Source organism: Loxodonta africana, chromosome 3 (genome assembly GCF_030014295.1).
Source record: "Loxodonta africana isolate mLoxAfr1 chromosome 3, mLoxAfr1.hap2, whole genome shotgun sequence".
NCBI classification, from domain to species: Eukaryota; Metazoa; Chordata; class Mammalia; order Proboscidea; family Elephantidae; genus Loxodonta; species Loxodonta africana.
The window spans coordinates 145605573-145627969 of record NC_087344.1 but is presented as its reverse complement, the minus strand read 5'-3'; the positions used below and the strand labels follow the sequence as shown (position 1 = coordinate 145627969).

At 38.4% G+C, this 22397-nt stretch overlaps 1 protein-coding gene across 1 annotated transcript in view; it reads left to right on the top strand.

Moving 5' to 3' along the window:
• Positions 1–22397, top strand: part of BRDT (bromodomain testis associated) — a 106415-nt gene that overhangs the window by 41849 nt on the left and 42169 nt on the right. Inside the window, 1 exon segment of the mRNA XM_010598124.3 lies at positions 10425–10525. Within this exon segment, the coding sequence (XP_010596426.1) occupies positions 10425–10525 (101 nt within the window).

The window sequence follows — 22397 nt, the reverse complement described above, 5'->3', positions numbered from 1 at the left end:
CAGCCAATGTCACAAAACAACTTGTGTATAAATTTTTGAATGAAAAACTAAAAAAAAAGAAAGAAAACCTTAAGCAGCACAGTTCTACTTTTATATAAGTAGGAGGCTGGGGCTGCCTAAAGCTGAGAGTGCTGAGTTGCCATTCATTGGGCCTGGAAGGTGGAGCTGAAGGGCAGGGCTGAGGGGCCTCCACCCTAGAATCCAGAGAGTGCAGCCAATACCCAGAATCTCGAGGGCAGGGCCATTGCCTCAAAGAAGAAAGGATTAATTCAACAACATATCAAAAAAATAATTCACCATGACCAAGTGGATGCTTCAACATTAGAAAAACAATGTAATCCATCATATAAATAAAACAAAAGACAAGAACCACGTGATCCTATCAATTGATGCAGAAAAGGCATCGGACAAAGTTCAACACCCATTCATGATAAAAACTCTCAGCAAAATAGGAATAGAAGGAAAATTCCTCAGCATAATGAAGGGTGTTTATACAAAGCCAACAGCCGACATCATTCTAAATGGAGAGAGTCTGAAAGCATTTCCCTTGAGACTGGGAACCCGATAAGGATGCCCATTATCACCACCCTTATTCAACATTGTGCTGGAGGTTCTAGCCAGAGCAATTAGGCTAGATAAAGAAATAAAGGGCATCCGGATTGGCAAGGAAGAAGTAAAAGTATCTCTATTTGCAGATGACATGATCTCAAACACAGAAAACCCTAAAGAATCCTCAAGAAAACGACTGAAACTAATGGAAGAGTTCAGCAGAGAATCAGGATACAAAATAAACATACAAAAATTGAGTTGGATTCCTCTACACCAACAAAAAGAACATCGAAGAGAAAATCACCAAATCAATACTATTTACAGTAGCCCCCAAGAAGATAAAATCCTTAGGAATAAATCTAACCAGAGATGTAAAAGACCTGTACAAAGAAAACTACAAGGCACTGCTGCAAGAAACCAAAAGAGGCCTACATAAGTGGAAAAACATACCTTGCTCATGAATAGGAAGGCTGAACATTGTAAAAATGTCTGTTCTACCAGAAGTGATCTATAGATACAATGCAATTCCAACCCAGATTCCAACAACATTTTTTAATGAGATGGAGAAACAAATCATCAACTTCATATGGAAGGGAAAGAGGCCCCGGATAAGTAAAGCACTACCGAAAAAGAAGAACAAAGTGGGAGGCCTCGCTCTACCTGATTTTAGAACCTATTATACCAGCATAGTAGTCAGAACAGCCTGGTCCTGGTACAAGAACACATACACAGACCAGTGGAACAGAATTGAGAATCCAGACATAAATCCATCCACCTATGAGCAGCTGATATTTGACAAGGCCCAAAATCTGTTAAATGGGGAAAAAACAGTCTGTTTAACAAATGGTGTTGGCGTAACTGGATATTGATCTGCAAAAAAAAAGGAAACAAGACCCATACCTCACATCATGCACAAAAACGAACTCAAAATGGATCAAAGACCTAAATATAAAATCTGAAACGACAAAGATCATGGAAGAAAAAATAGGGACAATGCCAGGAGCCCTAATACATGGCATAAACAGTTTACAAAACATTACTAACAATGCACAAACACCAGAAGAGAAACTAGATAAGTGGGAGCTCCTAAAAATCAAACACCTATGCTCATCCAAAGACTTCCCCAAAAGAGTAAACAGATTACCTACAGACTGGGAAAAAGTTTTTAGCTATAACATTTCCAATCAGTGTCTGATCTCCAAAATCTGCTTGATACTGCAAAAACTCAACTACAAAAAGACAAATAACAGAATTAAAAAATGGGCAAAGGATATGAACAGGCACTTTACTAAGGAAGACATTCAGGTAGCTAACAGATACATGAGGAAATGGTCACGATCATTAGCCATTAGAGAAATGCAAATCAAAACCACAATGAGATTCCATCTCACCCTAACAAGGCTGGCATTAATCCAAAAAACACCAAATAATACATGTTGGAGAGGTTGTGGAGAGATTTGAACACTTACACACTCCTGATGGGATTGTAAAAATGGTAAAACCACTTTGGAAATCGATTTGGCGCTTCCTTAAAAAGCTAGAAATAGAACTACCATACAATCCAGAAATCCCACTCCTTGGAATATATCCTAGAGAAATAAGAGCCTTTACACGAACAGATATATGCGCGCCCATGTTCATTGCAGCACTGTTTACAATAGCAAAAAAATGGAGGAAGCAACCAAGGTGCCCATCAATGGATGAATGGATAAATAAATTATGGTATATTCACACACTGGGATCCTACACATCGATAAAGAACAATGATGAATCCGTGAAACATTTCATAACATGGAGGAATCTGGAAGGCATTATGCTGAGTGAAATTAGTCAGTTGCAAAAGGACAAATATTGTATGAGACCACTATTATAAGAACTCAAGAAATAGTTTAAACAGAAAAGAAAATATTCTTTGACGGTTATGAGAGTGGGGAGGGAGGGAGAAAGAGAGGTATTCACTACTTAGTAGACAAGAACTATTTTAGGTGAAGGGAAAGACAACACACAGTAAGGAGAGGTCAGCACAACGGGACTAAAGCAAAAGCAAAGAAGTTTCCTCAATAAACTGAATGCTTTGAAGGCCAGTGTAGCAAGGGCGGAGGTTTGGGGACCATGGTCTCAGGGGCCATCTAGGTCAATTGGCATAATAAAATGTATTAAGAAAACATTCTGCATCCCACTTTGCAGAGTGGCGTCTGGGGTCTTAAATGCTAGCAAGCGGCCATCTAAGATGCATCAATTGGTCTCAACTCCCCTGAAGCAAAGGAGAACGAAGAACACCAAAGACACAAGGTAATTAACGAGCTCAAGAGACAGAAAGGGCCACATAAACCAGAGAGTACATCAGCCTGAGACCCGAAGAACTAGATGCTGCCTGGCTACAACCAATGACTGTCCTGACAGGGAACACAACAGAGAACCCCTGAGGGAGCAGGAGAGCAGTGGGATGCAGACCTCAAATTCTCATAAAAAGACCAGACTTAATGGTCTGACTGAGACTAGAAGGACCCTGGAGGTCATGGTCCCCAGACCTTTTGTTAGCCCAAGGCAGGAACCATTCCCCAAACCAACTCTTCAGACAGGGATTGGACTGGACTGTGGAATAGAAAATCATACTAGTGAGGAGTGAGCTTTTTGGATCAAGTAGACACATGAGACTGTGTGGACAGCTCCTGTCTGGAGGGAAAATGAGAAGGCAGAGGGGTTCAGAAGCTGGCTGAATGGACACGAAAATAGTGGTGAGGGTGTGCTGTCTCATTAGGGGAGAGCAACTAGGAGTATATAGCAAGATGTATATAAATTTTTGTGTGAGAGATTGACTTGATTTGTAAACTTTCACTTAAAGCACAATAAAAATTAAAAGAAAAAAAGAGGATTATTTTCAAGGCTTGAGAGCTTGTATTATGTTTGTGTTCTGCTGACTTGCTTGCATCTGTTATCCCTTCTTTCCCTCTAATTCTTCCCATTTGTAATGGAAATGTGTATCTTGTGCCTGTTCAGCCATTGTACTTTGGATGCAAATAACTTGTATTCTAGATTTCACAGATGAAGAGGAATTTTTGGGTTTTGGACTTGGAGTTGATTTAAGACTTTTGCTTGGGGTGAATGTGTTTTACATGTGGCAAGGGCATTATTTTGGGGGGGGAGGCAAAGGGTGGAATGTTATGGATTGCATTGTGTCCCCCCAAAAATGTGCATCAACTTAGCTAGGCCATGATTCCCAGTATTGTGTGATTGTTCACCATTTTGTCATCTGATGTGATTTTCCTGGGTATTTTAAATCCCACCTCTATGATGTTAATAAGGCAGAATTAGAGGCAGTTATGTTAGTGAGGCAGGACTCAATCTACAAGATTAAATTGTATCTTGGGTCAATCTCTTGAGAGGTAAAAAAGAGAGGCCATCAGAGAGGAGAAGGACCGCCTACCACCAAGAATGAAGAACCAGGAGGGGGGCGCATCCTTGGGACCCAGGGTCCCTGCCCCGAGAAGCTCTTGGACCAGGGTAAGATTGATGACAAGAACCTTCCCCTAGAACCAACAGAGGGAGAAAGCCTTCCCCTAGAATTGGCACCCTGAATTTGGACTTCTAGCTTCCTAAACTGTGAGAGAATAAAATTCTGTTTTTTAAAGCTGTCCACTTGTGATATTTCTGTTATAGCAGCACTAGATAACTAAGACAGCTTGACGGCAACTAGTATGGTAAAAGCTATTTGAAGCCATGAAAACACCTATGAATATGAGAAGAGAGAAAGGTCAAGGACAGAATTCTAGGAAACAAAATCTCCTCTAGGAAACAAAAGTAGAAGAAATTAATAAAATAAAAGGAGGAGTAATCAAAGGTAGGAGGATTAGGAAAAATGCTATAGTAAGAACCAAGGAAAATAGGCTTTTATAAGGGAAACAACATCAATAGTATCACCTACTGCAGAGTATTAAATTAGGATGAGGAATTAAAAAGGAGAATTAAAATAGACAATGCAAGATATTTTGCTTTTGCAAAAGCTTTTTTAGTAGCCATTGTGATGGGAGCAGAGCCCTGGTGGCGCAGTGGTTAAGAACTTGGCTGCTAACCAAAAGGTTGGCAGTTTGAATCCATCAGCTGCTCCTTGGAAACCCTATGGGAGCAGGTCTACTCTGTCCTATAGGGTTGCTATGAGTCGAAATCTACTCAATGGCTATGGGTTTGGTTTTTTGGTTTGGTGATGGAAACAGAAGCCAGGTTGTTATAAGTTGAGAAGTAATGGAAACTGGATGTAGTGAATGTAAACCAGCCTTTCGTGAAGTTTGTTGATGAAGAGGATGGGAAAGATGGCTGTGGCTTTACAGGAGATGAATTTTTTTTTAGGGAGGGAGGGCTGTTTTGTTTTCATTTTTTGAATGGGAAAGATTTGAATATGTTTGAAGGCTGATCAGAAAGAACTACGTAGGGGAAAGTTGCTGCTTTTTCTTTAGAATAAATTTATAGAAAAATGGTTAGGGATATCCTTGGAAATGGATAAAACCAATGAAAAAAATGCAGTCAGATGTACTTTTGTTCCTGTTTTAAGAAAACAGCCTACCTATGAAAAGTCAGGCTTTTAATAATAGCTAATTCTGCAGTCAAGAAAAATTTAGTGTATTACTTCAGATACTGTTTGTATGATGCCTGCGAGTAACAAACTGTTTTGTAAAGGCCAAGTCTGGATGATGCTAGAATGGCCATTCCCTTACTGCAGTGATCAAATTTTTCAGAACCAAAGTGGTTTGCATTTTAACAGTAGGTGTCGCTACGCCCAAGGGAATAAGCTATAAACTATATATAGAAATGTACTTTTCTGGAGTTCATCTTGATGGAAATAAAATTTTGGTTAAACCTCACTTTAAATATAAACAATGAAAGTAAAATTTGTTTTTATTGTAGTGAAAATATACATAATAAAACATAACACCATCTCAACAATTTGTGCATGGACAATTCAGTGGCATTGATTACATTCTTCAAGTTGTTCAGCTGTTCTTGCTATCCTTTTCAGTCATTCCACCACCATTGTCATAAACTCACTGCCCCGTAAGCAAAAACTCTTCCTTCCCCTCTCCCTCTCCTTCCCACCCTTGGCAACCACTAATAAGCTTTGGTTTCTGTATATTTACTTCTTTTATATAAGTGAGATCATACACTTTTCATCCTTTTGCAGCTGACTGATTTCACTCAGAATGTTTTCAAGGTTCATTCATGTACTGGCATGCCTCAGAACTTCATTTCTCTTTATGGCTGAGTAGTATTCCATTGTGTATGTATATCACACTTTGTTCATCCATTCATCTGTTGATGGACATTTCAGTTGTTTTCAGCCTTTGGTATTGTGGTATTGTACAAGTTTCTGTTTGTGTTCCTGTTGTCACTTCTGGGTATATACCTAGGGTTGGAATTGCTGAGTCATATGGTAGTTCTACCTTCAACTTTTTGAGGAACTGCCAAACTCTCTTTCACAGAGCATTATACATTCCCACCAACACCTGTTATTGTCCTTTTTTTTTTTTTTTTTTGAGTCATTGCCGTTCTAATAGGGATGAGGTGGTATCTTAATGTGGCTTTGATTTGCATCTCTCTAATGGCTGATGATATTGGGTATCTTTTCATGTCCTTGTTGGCCATTTGAATATTTTTTTTGGTGAAATGTCTGTTCAAGTCCCTTGCCTATACTTCGATTGGATTGTTTGTCTTTTTGTTGCTAAGTTTAGAACATTTTTATAGAAAGTAATAAGCTTTTATGTGGAAAAGTTTAGTAAAGTTTTCTTGTTATAAAAATACTTTGACAAAATGTTAGAGTACATAAAAGATTTATGAAACTGAGAATTTTGAAGTGTTAATGAGTTTTTTTTTTTCCCAAAATACCCATCATTATCTCCACATCAGCTAGAAGATGGCTAATTTTTTCCTTATGATAAGTTGAAGTTTATTCACACGGAGAATTACCAACCTTATTACTTACCCTTTCCTTGCATTAAAATCTCCACTGGATTTGTATTAAGTTTTTGGGTTTTTTAAAAATAAATACTTATGCCATTATATCAATTTGAGTTCAAATGGCAAATAAAAAGGTAAATCAGGGAGCTTTCCATCTAGTAGGAGAAATGAGCAACTGGCATATAAAGTAAAAATAATATGTCCTAAAAGGAGCAAAGAAACCCTGATGACGTAGTGGTTAAGCACTCAGCTGCTAACTGAAAGGTTAGTGATTGGAACCCATCCAGCGGCTACGTGGGAGAAAGACCTGGTGATCTCCTGTAAAGATTACAGTCTGGAAACCCCTGTGCGGAAGTTCTGCTCTGTCACGTGAGGACTCTGTGAGTTGAACTTCACTCGATGGCACCTAACAACCACCACCAAAGAAATGTGAAAACTAAGGGGTGAAAAAGGCAGAATTATTTGATCTCTTTGCCAGATGCACATTTTATAGGAAAAATATCATTTGAGCCGGATATTGGAGAAAAAATAGAGTTATTTATATCTAGGGTGGAAAGGCATTCCAGGTGGAAGGTTAACTAATAGATAGCAGTTCAATGCAATTAAAGTGATTAAAGTTTTGGTTGGATAAACAAGAGTGTGGGGAAGTAACTTTGAAAAAGTTGATCAGGTTCAGATCATAAAGAACCTTGAGATCTTAATGGTATAGTCAGTGGGGCTTAATGGTATAGTCAGTGCGACTTAATGGTATAGTCAGTGGGAACCAATGAAGGTTTTTTGAAAAAGACATGTACTTCAAAGAAATCTGCCAATATTATGTAAGGTCGGTTGGGCGAATGGGGCATAGAGATCAGAGGTGGAGGAGACCAATTAGGTCGTTAGAGTACTAGAAAAAAAATAATGAAGTAAGGTGATGGAAAGAAAGAAAAGAAAAAAATTGAAAGAAATTACGAAGGTAGAATTAGCATGTCTACAAATGATGAGTGTATGTTAGATTTTAATAAGGGTGAGTATACATACACTTTGGTGGCTCAGAGGTTACAGATCATGGTTAACAGGTCTGGAACACAGATAAAGAACCAGTGTTGGAGGAGAGATAAGCTTTGTTTTTATAGTGTTTTGAGGCACCAGATGGTTATTCATAGAAAAATGTTTTTCAGAGTTGGTCACACTTCCTAGACTTCTGTGACATTCTTCCCCTGACCATCCCATCTGTCCGAATGTTCCTTTACCATTCTCTTCCATCTGCTTACGTTTAAATGTTGATACTGCTTTGGGTTGTATTCTTAAGCCTCTTTTTACCCTGCTCCAGAGCTTCCCAGCTATGTTACAGAGCACAAACTTAGGAGTTAACATACCCTCAGCTCTTCTAACAATAGACTTGGAGGAGATTCCCCACTCTTCCAGGTATGCCATACATTAACTATTTTCTACATGTGATTACATTGGAAAGTTGGAAAGTAATACTCTATATATTTTTCCTAGGTTATCTCCTTGGTGTCTATGACTTCTATTCCCATTTTTTTAACTCACACCTATCCATGCCCAAGGCATGTTTATAAATCTCCTGGATGTCTTTACCTGAGTATCACATAGGTATTTCAAACACAGTATGTCAAAATTGAATTTAACTTTTTTTAATTCCCAAATTTTAATCTTTCCCTTTTAATTCTTGGTAATGGCACCAATACCACTTACCAATATAGAGAATTTACTTTAAATTACCAATTTTAGAATTTACTTCACTTGCCATATATTTTTTCACTTCCTAATATATCCAGCCCCAAGTAGATAAGGGATATAGTTCTATATTTATAGGTTTTCTCCCGAGTTTTATCTCTTTTTAAAAAAATATTTTCTTGTGTTTTTGGTAAAAATTTATACAGTGAATTAGGTTCTCATTTAACAATTTCTACACATATTTTTCGGTGACACTGGTTACATTTTTCACAATGTGTATCATTTTCATTCTGCTTGTTCTGTTTTCATTAATCTAGTTTCCCTGCCCCCTCCTTACTTCTCATCTTTGTCCTAGGGTAAATGTTTATCATTTGGTTTCATTTAGGGGATTATTTTCAGAAGCGAAGAACTCACAAGTGGTATTATTCATTTTATGAATCAGTTTGTCATTTGGGTGAAAAGTGACCTTCAGGAGTGATTTGAGTTCCATATTTAAAGGGTATCCCTGGGCAGCAGTCTTGGGGGTTCTTCTAGTCTCTACTGGTCCAGTAAGTGTGGCCCTTTTTTAGGAATTTGAGTTTTCTGCATTCTTCTCCTATTTTACCATCTGTTGTGCCCCTGGCCAGAACAGTTTGTAGCGGTAGCGGGCACCATCTAGTTCTTCTAGTCTCACGGTAGGTGAGGCTGTTGTTTGTGTAGACTATTAGTCCTGTACACTAGTTTCTTCTTTGAGTCTTTGGTTTCTTTCTTTGTCTTTTGCTCTGGACGAGTAGAGACCAATAGTTGTATCTTAGATGGTCTCCCCATTTTTCAGTTTCCTGTTGAACAGAAGAAACACAGGTACATTGGGCTGTGTAGGGACAATACAAATTAAAAATTTGTTCTTTCATTCATGTACGCTTTGACAGTGTTCCTACTCTAACCACTATCCCCTTGATGTTTCTTTCTGTCTTTTACCGTCAACTTCAACTAGTGTGATTTAGCAGAGAATTGGTCAATGGATATATCAGGATAATTGAGTAATAGTGTATCCTTGTATTAAAGAGACTTACAGATAAGTGCTCGAAGCTTATTTGTAAGTTCCTACAGTATATAAGTGGCCAGGACTCTGTGAGCTGGAGAAGTTAATTAACAAAGATAGAAACTCAGTAAATACTTGATTTGTCGTCTCTGTTCTTTTGCCACTAGTTAGAACTTCTAGACAAGGACTGTGTGTTATTGAAACAGAAATGACGCCATTAAGTCATGCCTCAGGATGTTCTTGATTGCAAATGACAGGAAACTCAGCTCAAATTAGCTTAAAAAATAAAGAGTTTTGCAGGCATACTTACCGTATTTTTACACAAATAATGTACGCATTCTACGTTTGTTTGCCAACCAGTCCTTCCCCACAAGAGGTATTTTTGTAAGTGTACTAGACTAATTTTTTACAGCAGCATGTAAAAGAAAATTGCATTGTTGCACTTATGAAAGTACCTCTCGGGGTTGGGGAGCTCAGTTGGCAAATGTGGAAGGTGTACATTATTTGCATAAAAATACAGTAAATAGTAGTCCAAAGGTAGGTCAGTCATTTCGGTATGGTTTGATTAGGGCTGAAACTATTTCTTTAGTTGTCTTCACCCATAATAAGAAATGAAATGTTTGGACAAAAGCTCAAGAACCAATTGGCTTGTGTAACTTTTCTCTTCACTATGGTCAGACAGACAAACCTTTTGCACTTGCCATTCCTCTTCTCTTGCCTGCTATTAATCTAGCTATTAATCGGTGTCTAGTTAGTGTCTTAGTTCTTCCATTCTCTGTGTTTTATTCTCAAATTGGCTACCAGGCAGCATCTTTCTCTGGAAGTCCTGTATTGGCTTAGACCTTCACTTTCCTAGATGAGTTACTGTTAGAGGGATAAGATTACCATGATTGGTTTGGACTAACCAAGATCCATTCCTAGCGCTGAGGTCAGTCTATGTACTGGAGGGTGGCTATACCATGGAGACAGGTAAAATGGATTCTTGTCTGTGTGCCACAGTGTTTGCTATGCTTCACACACACGAAAATAATAAAGCATTTCTAGTGAAAAATGCTTATTTTACTGTAAAACAGTTTCCCAACTAAGATTACTCCAAAGTTAAGAATCATCAAGGAATTTGGCACTTTGTTTTCACAGTTTCTGACTTAGAAGGAAAAGAAATCAAATTCCAGACAAGCATGATGAAATATCTTGATTGTAGTGTTCTAAAAATGTTTGCATCCAGGTGAGTCTGAGCATGGCTTGAATGACCTAACCATGAAGCATCAGCCTGGTGATTTTGACACAATTGTGGTAGTACCTGAATGTCAAGTTCCTGTGCAGAAGGTAAGAGTAATGTTATTTTTTTTCCCCACAAATCTTGAAGAGATTTTAAATTGTGTGTGGTTCATTTATAAACTCTTCTCCCTTTCCATCCAAATTAAGTATCTTCAAAATATCATCTAAATTTCAGCGTTGGCTTCTTTTGAAGCATATAAAATGCCATATTATTAAATCATGTTGTCATGTATATAAAATGGCTTGGTAGGCCAAACTGTTCTGTGTTAGAGAAGTTAGGAAGATGTTGTGAAGACTCATTCATATAATGAAGTAGTGAGCTATTTTAGCCCTAACTTGAATGAGATTTTGAATCTCTAAGCCTAATTTTTGCCAATTTAAATTAAAAAAAAAAAATTACCTGTGAGTAACACCCTTCCCCCACTCCATGCTTGTATGTAATTGCAAATTCTATAATGCTGGTATTTGCCAGTCATCCTAATTTGAAAGCATTGACATAAAACTACTTTTTAGAATTCATTAGGATTTTCTAATGGAATCTTATGTATACTTCATCTCAAACTAGAACTGATTGTCATTCTTTCAACAAATATTCTAGATGTTTGGGATATATTAGATACATCAGGTATTGTTCTAGGCATTTAATTCTAGTTCTCAAAAAGTGATTATGAAGGGGATATTTACATATACCCCTCTTTTTTCTGTTTTCTTTTTTAACAAATGCTTCAGAGGACAAATCTTACCCTTAGTGTATTGAAATTATTATTTGGGCACACTTAGGAAATCTAACATTCCATCACAAGGGGTATATTCTTTTGGCTTTTGTGTATTCATAGTATGCTTGATGTTCTTACTACTGTATTAATAATTATCATTAAAGATGAACTGTTTAATTTGGATATTTAGTCATTAATAAGTATGATAAAACATCATACTTATTTAATAACAATAATTGTTATCATTAAAGGTGAACTGTTTAATTTGGATATTTTGTTATTAATAAGTATGATAAGAACCATTTAAAAAGTACCTTTTCTGATAACCAACATGATTGCTTGATTGATTGACTGGCTAATTTGAACAACAGAAGTGTCATCTATCCCTCTTTAGGATGGAAAAAATAGTACTGCAGAATTTCCTAAATTAAACCCTTAGTTTACTATGTAATCTTTATGTACACCATTTCTAATTTAATAAAACTATAATTTTGATTGACCCAGAACAGTGTTTGAAAATAGTGAGATTTCCAAAAGGGCAAAGGGATTACAGCAAAAATAAGCAGCAAAACATCAAGTATATGTCATACCACTGAAGTTTATTGTTGAAAATACATACAGCAGAATATACACCAATTCAACAACTTCTACTTGTACAATTCAGTGACATTGAGTACACTTTTCAAGTTGTGCAACCATTCTCACCCCCCTTTTCCAAATTATTCCTCCCTCATTAACATAAACTCACTGCCCCCAAGCTTCTTATCTAATCTTTCAAGTTGTCCGTTTGACCCCATATACATAGTTCTTTAAAAGAGCACAACGCTCAAGGAAGACATTGTTAAGCTAATCTATTGTTTGGCTTTAAGAAGACTTCAGGGGATATTTTTGGTGTAAGGTTTAAAGATTATTTCAGGGCAATAGTTTTGGGGGTTCATCCAGCCTCCATGGGTCCAGAAAGTCTAGAGTCTGAGAATTTGAAATTCTGTTCTGCGTTTTCTACCTTTTGATAAGAATTCTTCTATAAACTCTTTGATCAAAACGTTCAGCAGTGGTAGCGGGGCACTATCCAGTTCTACTGGTCTCATGCCAAGGAGGCAGTTATTTGTTCATGGAGAATATTAGCCATGCATTCCATTTACTCTTCCTATTCCTGACTCTCCTTCTTCCTCTGTTGCTCCAGGTGAATAGAGGCCAATTGTTATACCTTGAATGGCCGCTTGAAGCTTTAAGACCCCAAGCACTAAAGTCTAATCTTTTTATTCCCAATGCCTAGCACATAGTAGATATGGAAATGTTGAAAGTTTAAGAAGGAATGAGATTGTATATAGCTTGTTCTCTTCATAGCAAATGGTCAAGCTAACTGTTTCCACTCTTGACATCATTTCCTATCCTTGCCTTCTCACTATCAGCAGTGTTACCACTTATTGAAAAGAGAGGCTACTGGAATTTGATTATAGAAGAGAGCTTTCAGAACTAGTCTTTATGAATTGTTATCGATTGAGTTGTGTCCCCCCCAAAATGTGTGTCAGCTTAGCTAGGCCATGATTCCCAGTATTGTGTGATTGTCTACCATTTTGTCATCTGATATGATTTTCCTATATGTTGTAAATCCTACCTCTATGATGTTAATGAGGAGGATTAAAGGCAGCTATGTTAATGAGCTAGGACTCAATCTACAAGATTAGATTGTATCTTGAGTTGATCTCTTTTGAGATATAAAAGAGAGAAGCAAGCAGAGAGGGGAACTTCCTACCACCAAGAATGAAGAACCAGGAGGGGAGCTTGTCCTTCAGCCCCAGAGTCCCTGCACTGAGAACCTCCTAGATCAGGGGAAGATTAATAACAAGGGCCTTCCCCAGAGCTGACAGAGAGAGAAAGCCTTCCCCTGGAGCTGAACTTCTAGCCTCCTAAACTGTGAGAGAATAAACTTCTGTTTGTTAAAGCCATCCACTTAAAATATTTCTGTTATAGTAGCACTAGATAACTAAGACAGGGATAAACTGTGGCCCATATTGTTCAAGCATCTTGCCCAAATAAGAGCTGGGGTTAAAACTAAATACTTCAGCAAACTCAGCTTCTCCTCTTTGTACTCCGAACCCCTAACTTTTGTCATTCTTCTATTGTTTACTTCTGCCTCAGGAAAAGATGTCTCTTCTTGCCAAGACTAATCCATCCGTGTCTATTCCTAATTTTCTTTTTATTCAACAGAGTTATCGTGGAACTCTTACTGCTATCTCTTTAACTTCTATTTCTGTCTTATTTCCCCATTACCTATTTACACCTTACCACCAGGGTTTCTCAACCGTGGCATTACTGGCACTTTGAGCTAAATAAGTTTGTTGGAGGCTATCCAGTGCGTTATAGAATATTTAACAGGAACTCTAACCTCTGCTCCCTAGACGATAGCATGTCCTACCCCTATGTGACAACCAAAATTATTTCCAGACGTTGCCAAATATTCCCTGGAGGGTACAAGATTGCCCCCAATTAAGAATCACTGCCTTATTTTTACCTAGCATCTGGCCACTTTCCTATCCCTGTAATTTGCCCTCTCAGAGGAACTGGTGACCTTCAGAATTGTTGCTTCACTCCCAAAGCCTAAACGAAGCCTTAGCCTTGAGAGGGTGAGAAACCAAGATCCATCATTTGTCTCTCTTATTGAGCACCCACTATAGTGACTTCAGTTATAGTTTTTATGCAGATGACTCAAATACATACTTCTAGACCCAACCTCTTTTAAGTTTTAATTTTTCTTTTTTTACAATGTCTCAGCCTCTCAGGCAGAGCTGCTAAATTCTTTGGATTCTACTTCGTAAGATGTCTCCTCCTTTTCTTTTCTGTCCACATAAACCATGTGTCATTGCTTTTAATCTGAGCTTCCTTTTTCTAAATTTTTTTTTTTGTGTGGTAAAATACATACAGCAAAATTTGCCTTTTTAACCTTTTTAAGTGCAGAATTCAGTGATATTAATTATATTTACAGCGTTCGTCGACCATCACCATTTTTATTTCCAAAACTTTTTTATCACCCCAAACAGAAGCTCTATACACATTGAATCGTAATTCCACATTCCATCTTCCCGCCAGCCCCTGGTAACTTCTAATCTACTTTCTGTCTCTATTAATTTGCTTATTCTAGATATATCATAATGGGAGTCCTGGTGGCTCAGTGATTAAGTGCTCAGCTGTTAACTAAAAGGTCAGCCGTTTGAACCTACCAGCTGCTCCATGGGAGAAAAGGGTGATCTGTTCCTGTAAAAGATTTTGGCCTAGGAAACCCTGTGGGGCAGCTCTTCTCTGTTCTGTAGGGTCACTGTGAGTCAGAATCAACTCAACAGCTCACAGCAACAACAGATATATCATAAAGTGGAATCTTACAGTATTTTCCTTTTATGTCTGATTTATTCATTTAGCATAATGTTTTCAAGGTTTGTCTATGTTGCAGCATATATCAGAACTTTATTCCCACTTATTGTTGAGTAACATTCCGTTGTATGTCCTTTTTTTAATCCATTCATCTGTTGATGGACACTTCAGTATCTCCACTTTTTGGCTATTGTAAATAATGCCGCTGTGAACATTGGAGTACAAGTATCTGTGTGAGTTTCTGCTTTTAAAGCTTTTAGGAGTGGAATTACAGGGACATATGAGGAACCACCAAACTGTTTTTCACAGTAGTTGTACCATTTTACCTATCTACCAGCAATATTCAAGGTTTCCAATTTCTCCACATCCTTGTCAATACTTCTTTTCTTTTTTTTAATAGCCATCCTATTAATGGATGTGAAGTGGTATCTCATTGTGATTTTGACTTGCATTTCCCTAGTGATGAATGACATTGGGCTTTTTTTCATGTGCTTATTGGCCATTTGTATATCTTCTTCGATGAAATATCTATTCAAGCCTTTTCCTCGTTTTTTTCAGTTATTTGTCTTTTTGTTTTGAATTGTAGGAGTTCTTTATATATTATACGTATTAAACTCATCAGATATATACTTTACAAATATTTTCTTCCATTCTGTACATTGTGTTTTCACTTTCTTGATAATGTCCTTTGATGTAAAAAGGTTTTAATTTATTTTTAAATATTAACTTTGTTGGAGTTCAGTTAATCTGTATTTTTCTTTTGTTGCTGATGCTTTTGGTATTGTGTCTCAGAATCCATTGTCAAATCCAAGATCATGACAATTTACTTCTCTGTTTTTTCCTAAGAGTTTTATGGTGTTAGCTCTTATATTTAGGTCATTGATCCATTTTGAGTTAATTTTGAGTTTATTCTTTTGCGTGTGGAAATCCAGTTGTCCCAGCACCATTGGTTGAAGAGATGTTGAATGGTCTTGGCACCTTTGTTGAAAATCAGTTAGCCAAAAATATATGAATTTATTTCTAGACTCTACTTCTATTCCATTGGTCTTTATATCTATTCTTATTCTAGTACCACACTGTTCTATTTACTGTAATTTTGTAGTAAGTTTTGCGATCAGGAAGTGATCTCCTCCTACTTTGTTCTTTTTAAGAGTGTTTTGGCTATTCAGGGCTCCTTGTAATTCCATATGAATTTGAAGATCAACTTTTCTATTTCTGCAAAAAAAAAAAAGACTGTTGGAATTTTGATAGGAATTTTCCTTGAATCTGTAGATTACTCTGAGTAGTACTGATATCTTAATAATACTAAATCTTCTAATCCGTGAACACAGGACATCTTTCCATTTATTTATGTATTATTAATTTCTTTCAGGAACATTTTATCATTGTACAAGTCTTTCACCTCCTTGGTTAAATTTATTCCTATTGTTTTAGAAGCTGTTGTAAATAGAACTGTTTTTAATTTCCTTTTCATATTGTTCATTGCTGGTTTACGTAAGAACTACAACTGATTTTTGTCTGTTGATCTTATACTCTGCAACTTTGGTGAACTAGTTTATTAGTTCTGGTAGCTTTCTTGTAGATTCTTGGGAATTTACTGTACATACAGGATCATGTCATTGTGAATAGAGATAGTTTTACTTCTTCCTTCCCAATTGGGATGTCTTTTCTTTTTCTTGCTTAAAAACTCTTGACTAGAATATCTAATAAAATGTTGGATAGCAATGGTGAAAGCAGGCATCCTTGTTGTTACTGGTCTTAGAGGAAAAGTTTTTATTCTTTCTCCATTGAGTATGATGTTAGCTATGGGTTTTTCATAAATGCCCTGTATCGTGCTGAGGACGTTTCCTTCTATTCCTAGTTTGCTGAGTGTTTTTTAATGAAAGTGTGTTAAATTTTGTCTTTTCTGCATTGAAATGATCGTTTGTTTTGTCCCTCTCCCCCTTCATTCTATTAATGTGGTATATTATGTTGATTGATTTTCTAATGTTGAACCCAACCCTTGCTTTCATGGATGAATCCCACTTAGTCATGTGTGTATAATCCTTTTAAAATGCTGTCACAATCAGTTTATTAGTATTTTATTGAGAAATTTTTGCATCTATATTCATAGGGGGTATTGGTCTGTAATTTTCTTTCACTGTGATGTCTTTACTAAATTTGGTATCAGAGTGATGTTGGCCTCATAAAATGAGTTAGGAAGCGCGGTGCAATTAATTACTTTTGTGTGTGGCCTTTCTAGCCATGGTCTTGTAACTCCCACCCAGGTGATTGTGTGATAGGGTAATCATGGCCTACCAAGGGGATTTGGTCAGTTTTGCCTTAAAAGAGAGCCAAGTCCAGACCAGAGAGAGAGAGCCTACCACCACCAAAAAAGGAGAGACACACAGCGGAGACCAACAGCAGAGACCCATAGGAGATGGTGCAGTGGGCTTCTTGGCCCACGGAGCAGGAAAGCTGAGTGGCTTTGGGCAGAGACTGAGGGCCAGGGAGAAGCCTATGCCTGACCCATGAATTTGGGACTTGCCAGCTTCCACAACCACAGAAGCCATTTCCTTTATACGGTTTGTGAGTTCTGTGAGACATTACAGCGAATTAGGGAGAGTACTGAGGCAAGAGGGAGTAGGTGATGTTAGAGATGATGAAGTGGTACAACAGCTTGGCAAAGTTAGACATTTGGGACGTCTTTTAACCTCTGGTTCATAGGAACCAGCTTTGTGCTGATCCTTATAAAAGAAATTGTTCATTTAGGAAGTGTTTCCTCTTCTATTTTTGGAAAAGTTTGAGAAAGATTGGTGTTAATTCTTTTTTAAATGTTTGGTAAGTTCACCAGTGAAGTTGTTGCCAGGTGAAAATCCCAGGTGTTGCTTGGCGTGGCTTGTCACAGCAAGTAAACAAGAGTCCAAGGTGGGAGATCAGAAAGACACCTTTATTTCATTGTACAAGGAAAGGAGCAATCGGGGCTGCTGACTCTAAGACTGCGCAGGCAGCTTGGGGAGGGGGGCTTTTACAGAGAGCAGAGAACGAAATTTAAATTCATCATGAATATTCAGGGTTGACCTTCATGCAGGTGCTCAGGGCTTGGGGGTGATTATGTATTTTCTCTAGACAAGGGTTCAATTTTCCAGCGGGGTGCTTTTGTGTATTTTGCACTTAATGAGCTGATAGGTCACTTGAAGTGTTGAGATAGCATAGAAAGCCTGCTAAGACCAGTTGGGGCCACCACTAAGGCTGTTCTGTGGTTATCTTGCCAAGGACAGTTTTGGGCCCATTCTATAGCTACCTCGTCAAGAACAGTTTCAGAAGAACGTGTAGCCTGTTTTGCTCAGTGTAGGAGGGTAAGCCAGAGCAGGTGTCTCTTAGAAGTGCCGAGCTCTGAGGCTGCCTTTGTCTCCTTGAAGTGTTGAGCTTTGAGGCTGCCTGTCTTAAAGCCATCTGGCCATTTGGTTTTGGATTTCTCTTTGTTAGGCGTTTTTTTTTTTTTTTTAATTACTGATTTAATCTTGTTCTGTTGAGATTTTGTTTCTATTTTTTATTGTTATTGAGAATATGCACAACAGAATGTACACCAATTCAACAACTTCTACATGTACAATTCAGTGACATTAATTACATCCTTTAAGTTGTACAAGCGTTTTTGTCCTTCTCCAAGTTGTTCCTCCCCCATTAATATAAACTCGATGCCCCTTAAATTTCCCATTTAATCTTTCAAGTTGCAGTTGTCAATTTGATCCCAAATAGATACATATTAGAAGAACACAGTGCTCAAGGCAGACATTCTTTACTAGTTAAGCTAAACTATTGTTTGCTTTTAAGAAGGTTTCAGGGGACATTTTTGGCTTAAGCTTTAAAGATGAGATTTTCTGTTTGTTGAGTCAGGTTAGGTAATTTGTGTGTTTTGAGGAATTTTTCCATATTATTTATATTACCTAACTTGTTGGCATACAGTTGTTCATAGTATTTTCTTATATAACCAATCCCTAGGTTACCAACAACTGAATTACTTACAACTCATAGTCATGAACCAACCCCCATAAAGCCTATCAGAAAAAAAAACTAACTCAGAGAAAGCCAAAAAGGGGTGAGGGACTGGCCCATTCCAGACACTCTAGCCCTCTCCTCTCTGCAGCCCCACTGGTTGACAAGCTCAGAGCAGCAAGGCTCCTTTATTATTGGATGGGCAGCCCCTTGTAGGCAGCCCGCTCATTTCGCAGCATACTAATTGGCCAGGGCTGCCATGCTGAAAGAAGCAGCAGTGCTTAGAGCACATAGATGGTGGGGCCCGCCTTTTCCAAGATCTGAGGGAGGTGGATGCACACATGCTCTCTGCTTGCTCCTGCCGGCTGTAGTTGGCGCACCATGTCACAGGAGCCACCCAAGGACCTGCTGCAGCATCTGCGCACGTGGGAGAAGCGCCGCTCATTGTAGGAGCCTGGGGGGGCCTGAATACCGTGTACTTGCAAGTGGTAGCGGCTTTTATTTTGCAACAAGCATCAAAACATTATGATTTTTATTACTCTACTATTATGTTAAAGATGTTTTAGTGTATCTGGAAGCGTTTCTGTAATGTTTTCTATGCATAGAAATGTACACCGTATACTAAGACAAACATTTCACTAGCTGATGTTAGATGCTAACCATGCCTTACTGTTCCAATTTATGTAAAAATTTGACCTGAAGACAGTTTTAGGAACAGAACTAGCTCATAATCCCGGGACTGCGTGTAATCCATTTTATTTCACTAAAATCCCCCGTTTTCATTTTTTATTTTAGTTATTTGTGTCTTTTTTTTGGTCAGTCTGGTATAAAGGCTTGTCACTTTTGTTTCTCTTTTCAAAGAACTAACATTTGGTTCTGTTGACTTGCTCTGTTATTTTCTATTATCTATCTCATTTATGTCCACTCTAATTTTTATTGTTTCCTTCCTTCTGGTAGCTTTGCGTTTAGTTTATTCTTGTTTTTCTAGTTCCTTAAGGTGTAAAGTTAGGTTATTGATGTGTACTCTTTCTTCTTTTTTAATGTAGGCATTTACTGCTGTAATTTCCCTCTGAGCACTGTCTTTGATGCACCCCATAAGGTTTAGTTTGTTGTGTTTATGTTTTCATTTGTTTATAAGTATTTTCTAATGCCCCTTTTGATTTCTTTCTTGACCGATTGGTTGTTTAAGACTGTGTTGTTTAATTTCCACATACTTGTGAATTTTTTTTGTGAATACTTCAGTTTTTCTTCTTTTTTCTTTTTAATTGTGCTTTAGTTTCTCATGAAACACTTAATACACAAATTGTTTTGTGACATTGGTTGCCAACCCTGCAATGTGTCAACATTCTCTCCTTCTCAAACTCAGGTTTCCCATTTCCATTCGTCCCCTTTCCTGCCTTCTCGTCTTTGCTTTTAGACTGGTGTGCCCATTTAGTCTCACATACATGGTTGAACTATGTGTGTTATTGTTTGTTTTATAGGCCTGTCTAATCTTTGGCTGAAGGGTGAACCTCAGGAGTGACTTCAGCACTGAGTTAAAAGGGTGTCTGGGGGTCATACTCTTAGAGTCTCTACAGTTTCTGTCAGACCAGTAAGTCTGGTCTTTTTTTGTGAGTTTGAATTTTGTTCTACATTTTTCTCCTGCTCTGTTTGGGACCCTCTTTTGTGCTCCCTGTCAAAGCAGTCAGTGGTGGTAGCCAGTCACCGTCTAGTTGTTCTGGACTCCATCTGGTGGAGGCTGTAGTAGTTGTGATCCATTAGCCCTTTGGACTAATCTTTCCCTGTATCTTTGGTTTTCTTCATTCTCCTTTGCTCCAGACAGGGTGAGACCAGTAGCTCACAAGCTCTTAACACCCCAGACTCTACTTAGCAAAGTAGGATGTAGAACATTTTTTTAATAAAGTATGTTAACACCAATTGAGCTAGATGTCCCCCGAGACCATGATCCCCAGCCCAGTAACTTGGTTCCTCTTGGAGTCTGGATGTGTCTATGAAGCTTCTATGATTTTGCCTTGTTCAAGTTGTGCGGACTTCCCCAGTATTGTGTACTGCCTTACCCTTCACCAAAGTTATCACTTATCTGTTGGCTAGTGTTTTTCCCTTCCTACCTGTCTCCTCCTTTGTAACCATCAAAAATTGTTTCTTTCTGTGTGTAAACCTATTCATGAGTTTTTTTTTTTTTTCTAATTGTGCTTTAGGTGAAAGTTAACAGCTCAAGTTAATTTCTCATACAAAAATTTATACACATATTCTTTCATGACATTATTGCAATCCCCACAATGTGGCAGCACATTCCCCCTTTCCAGCCCAGGTTCCCTGTGTCCATTCGATTCAGTTCTTGTCCCTTCCTGTCTTCTTATCCTGCCTCCAAACAGGAGTCACCCATTTGGTCTCATGTATCTGACTGAACTAAGAAACACATTTCTCATGTGTATTATTTTTTTGTTTTATTATCCTGTCTAACTTTTATCTGAAGAGTGGGCTTCAGGAATGGTTTCAGTTCTAGGTTAACCATGTGCCCAGGGGCCATAATTTCAGGGATTCGTCCAGTCTCTGTCAGACTGTTAAGTCTGGTCTTTTTACGTGAATTTGAGTTCTGCTCCACACTTTTCTTCTACTCTGTCTGGGACTATCTGTTGTGCTCCCTGTCAGGGCAGTCATTGATAGTAGCCGGGCACCATCTAGTTCTTCTGGTCTCATGCTGGTGAAGTCTCTGGTTCATGTGGTCCTTTAGTCTCTTGGGCGAATATTTTTCTTGTGTCTTTGGTTTTCTTCATTCTCCTTTGCTCCAAGTGAGATGGGGCCTATTGATGCGTCTTAGTTATCTAGTTAGTGAATTCCACTCCCCCTCTCTCTCCACCCTCATAACCATCAAATAATTTTTTTTAATAATTTTTATTGTGCTTTAAGTGAAAGTTTACAAATCAAGTCAGTCTCTCACACAAAAACCCATATACACCTTGCTACACACTCCCAATTGCTCTCCCCCTAATGAGACAGCCCGCTCTCTCCCTTCACTCTCTCTTTTCGTGTCCATTTTGCCAGCTACTAACCTCCTCCACCCTCTCATCTCCCCTGCAGGCAGGAGATGCCAACATAGTCTGAAGTGTCCACCTGATCCAAGAAGCTCACTCCTAACCAGCATCCCTCTCCAACCCATTGTCCAGTCCAATCCATGTCTGAAGAGTTGGATGCAGGAATGGTTCCTGTCCTGGACCAACAGAAGGTCTGGGGGCCATGACCACCAGAATCCTTCTAGTCTCAGTCAGACCATTAAGTCTGGTCTTATGAAAATTTGGGGTCTGCATCCCACTGCTCTCCTGCTCCCTCAGGGGTTCTCTGTTGTGTTCCCTGTCAGGGCAGTCATCGGTTGTAGCCAGGCACCATCTAGTTCTTCTGGTCTCAGGATGAGGTAGTCTTTGGTTCATGTGGCCCTTTCTGTCTCTTGGGCTCATAATCGCCTTGTGTCCTTGGTGTTCTTCATTCTCCTTTGATCCAGGTGCGTTGAGACCAATTGATGCATCTTAGATGGCTGCTTGCTAACGTTTAAGACCCCAGATGCCACTCTTCAAAGTGAGATGCAGAATGTTTTCTTAATAGATTTTATTATGCCAGTTGACTTAGATGTCCCCTGAAACCATGGTCCCTAGACCCCTGCCCCTGCTACGTTGGCCTTCGAAGCATTCAGTTTATTCAGGAAACTTCTTTGCTTTTGGTTTAGTCCAGTTGTGCTGACCACCCCTGTATTGTGTGCTGTCTTTCCCTTCACCTAAAGTAGTTCTTAATCTACTATCTAATTAGTGAGTGCCCCTCTCCCACCCTCTCTCCCTCCCCCCTCTCATAACCACAAAAGAATG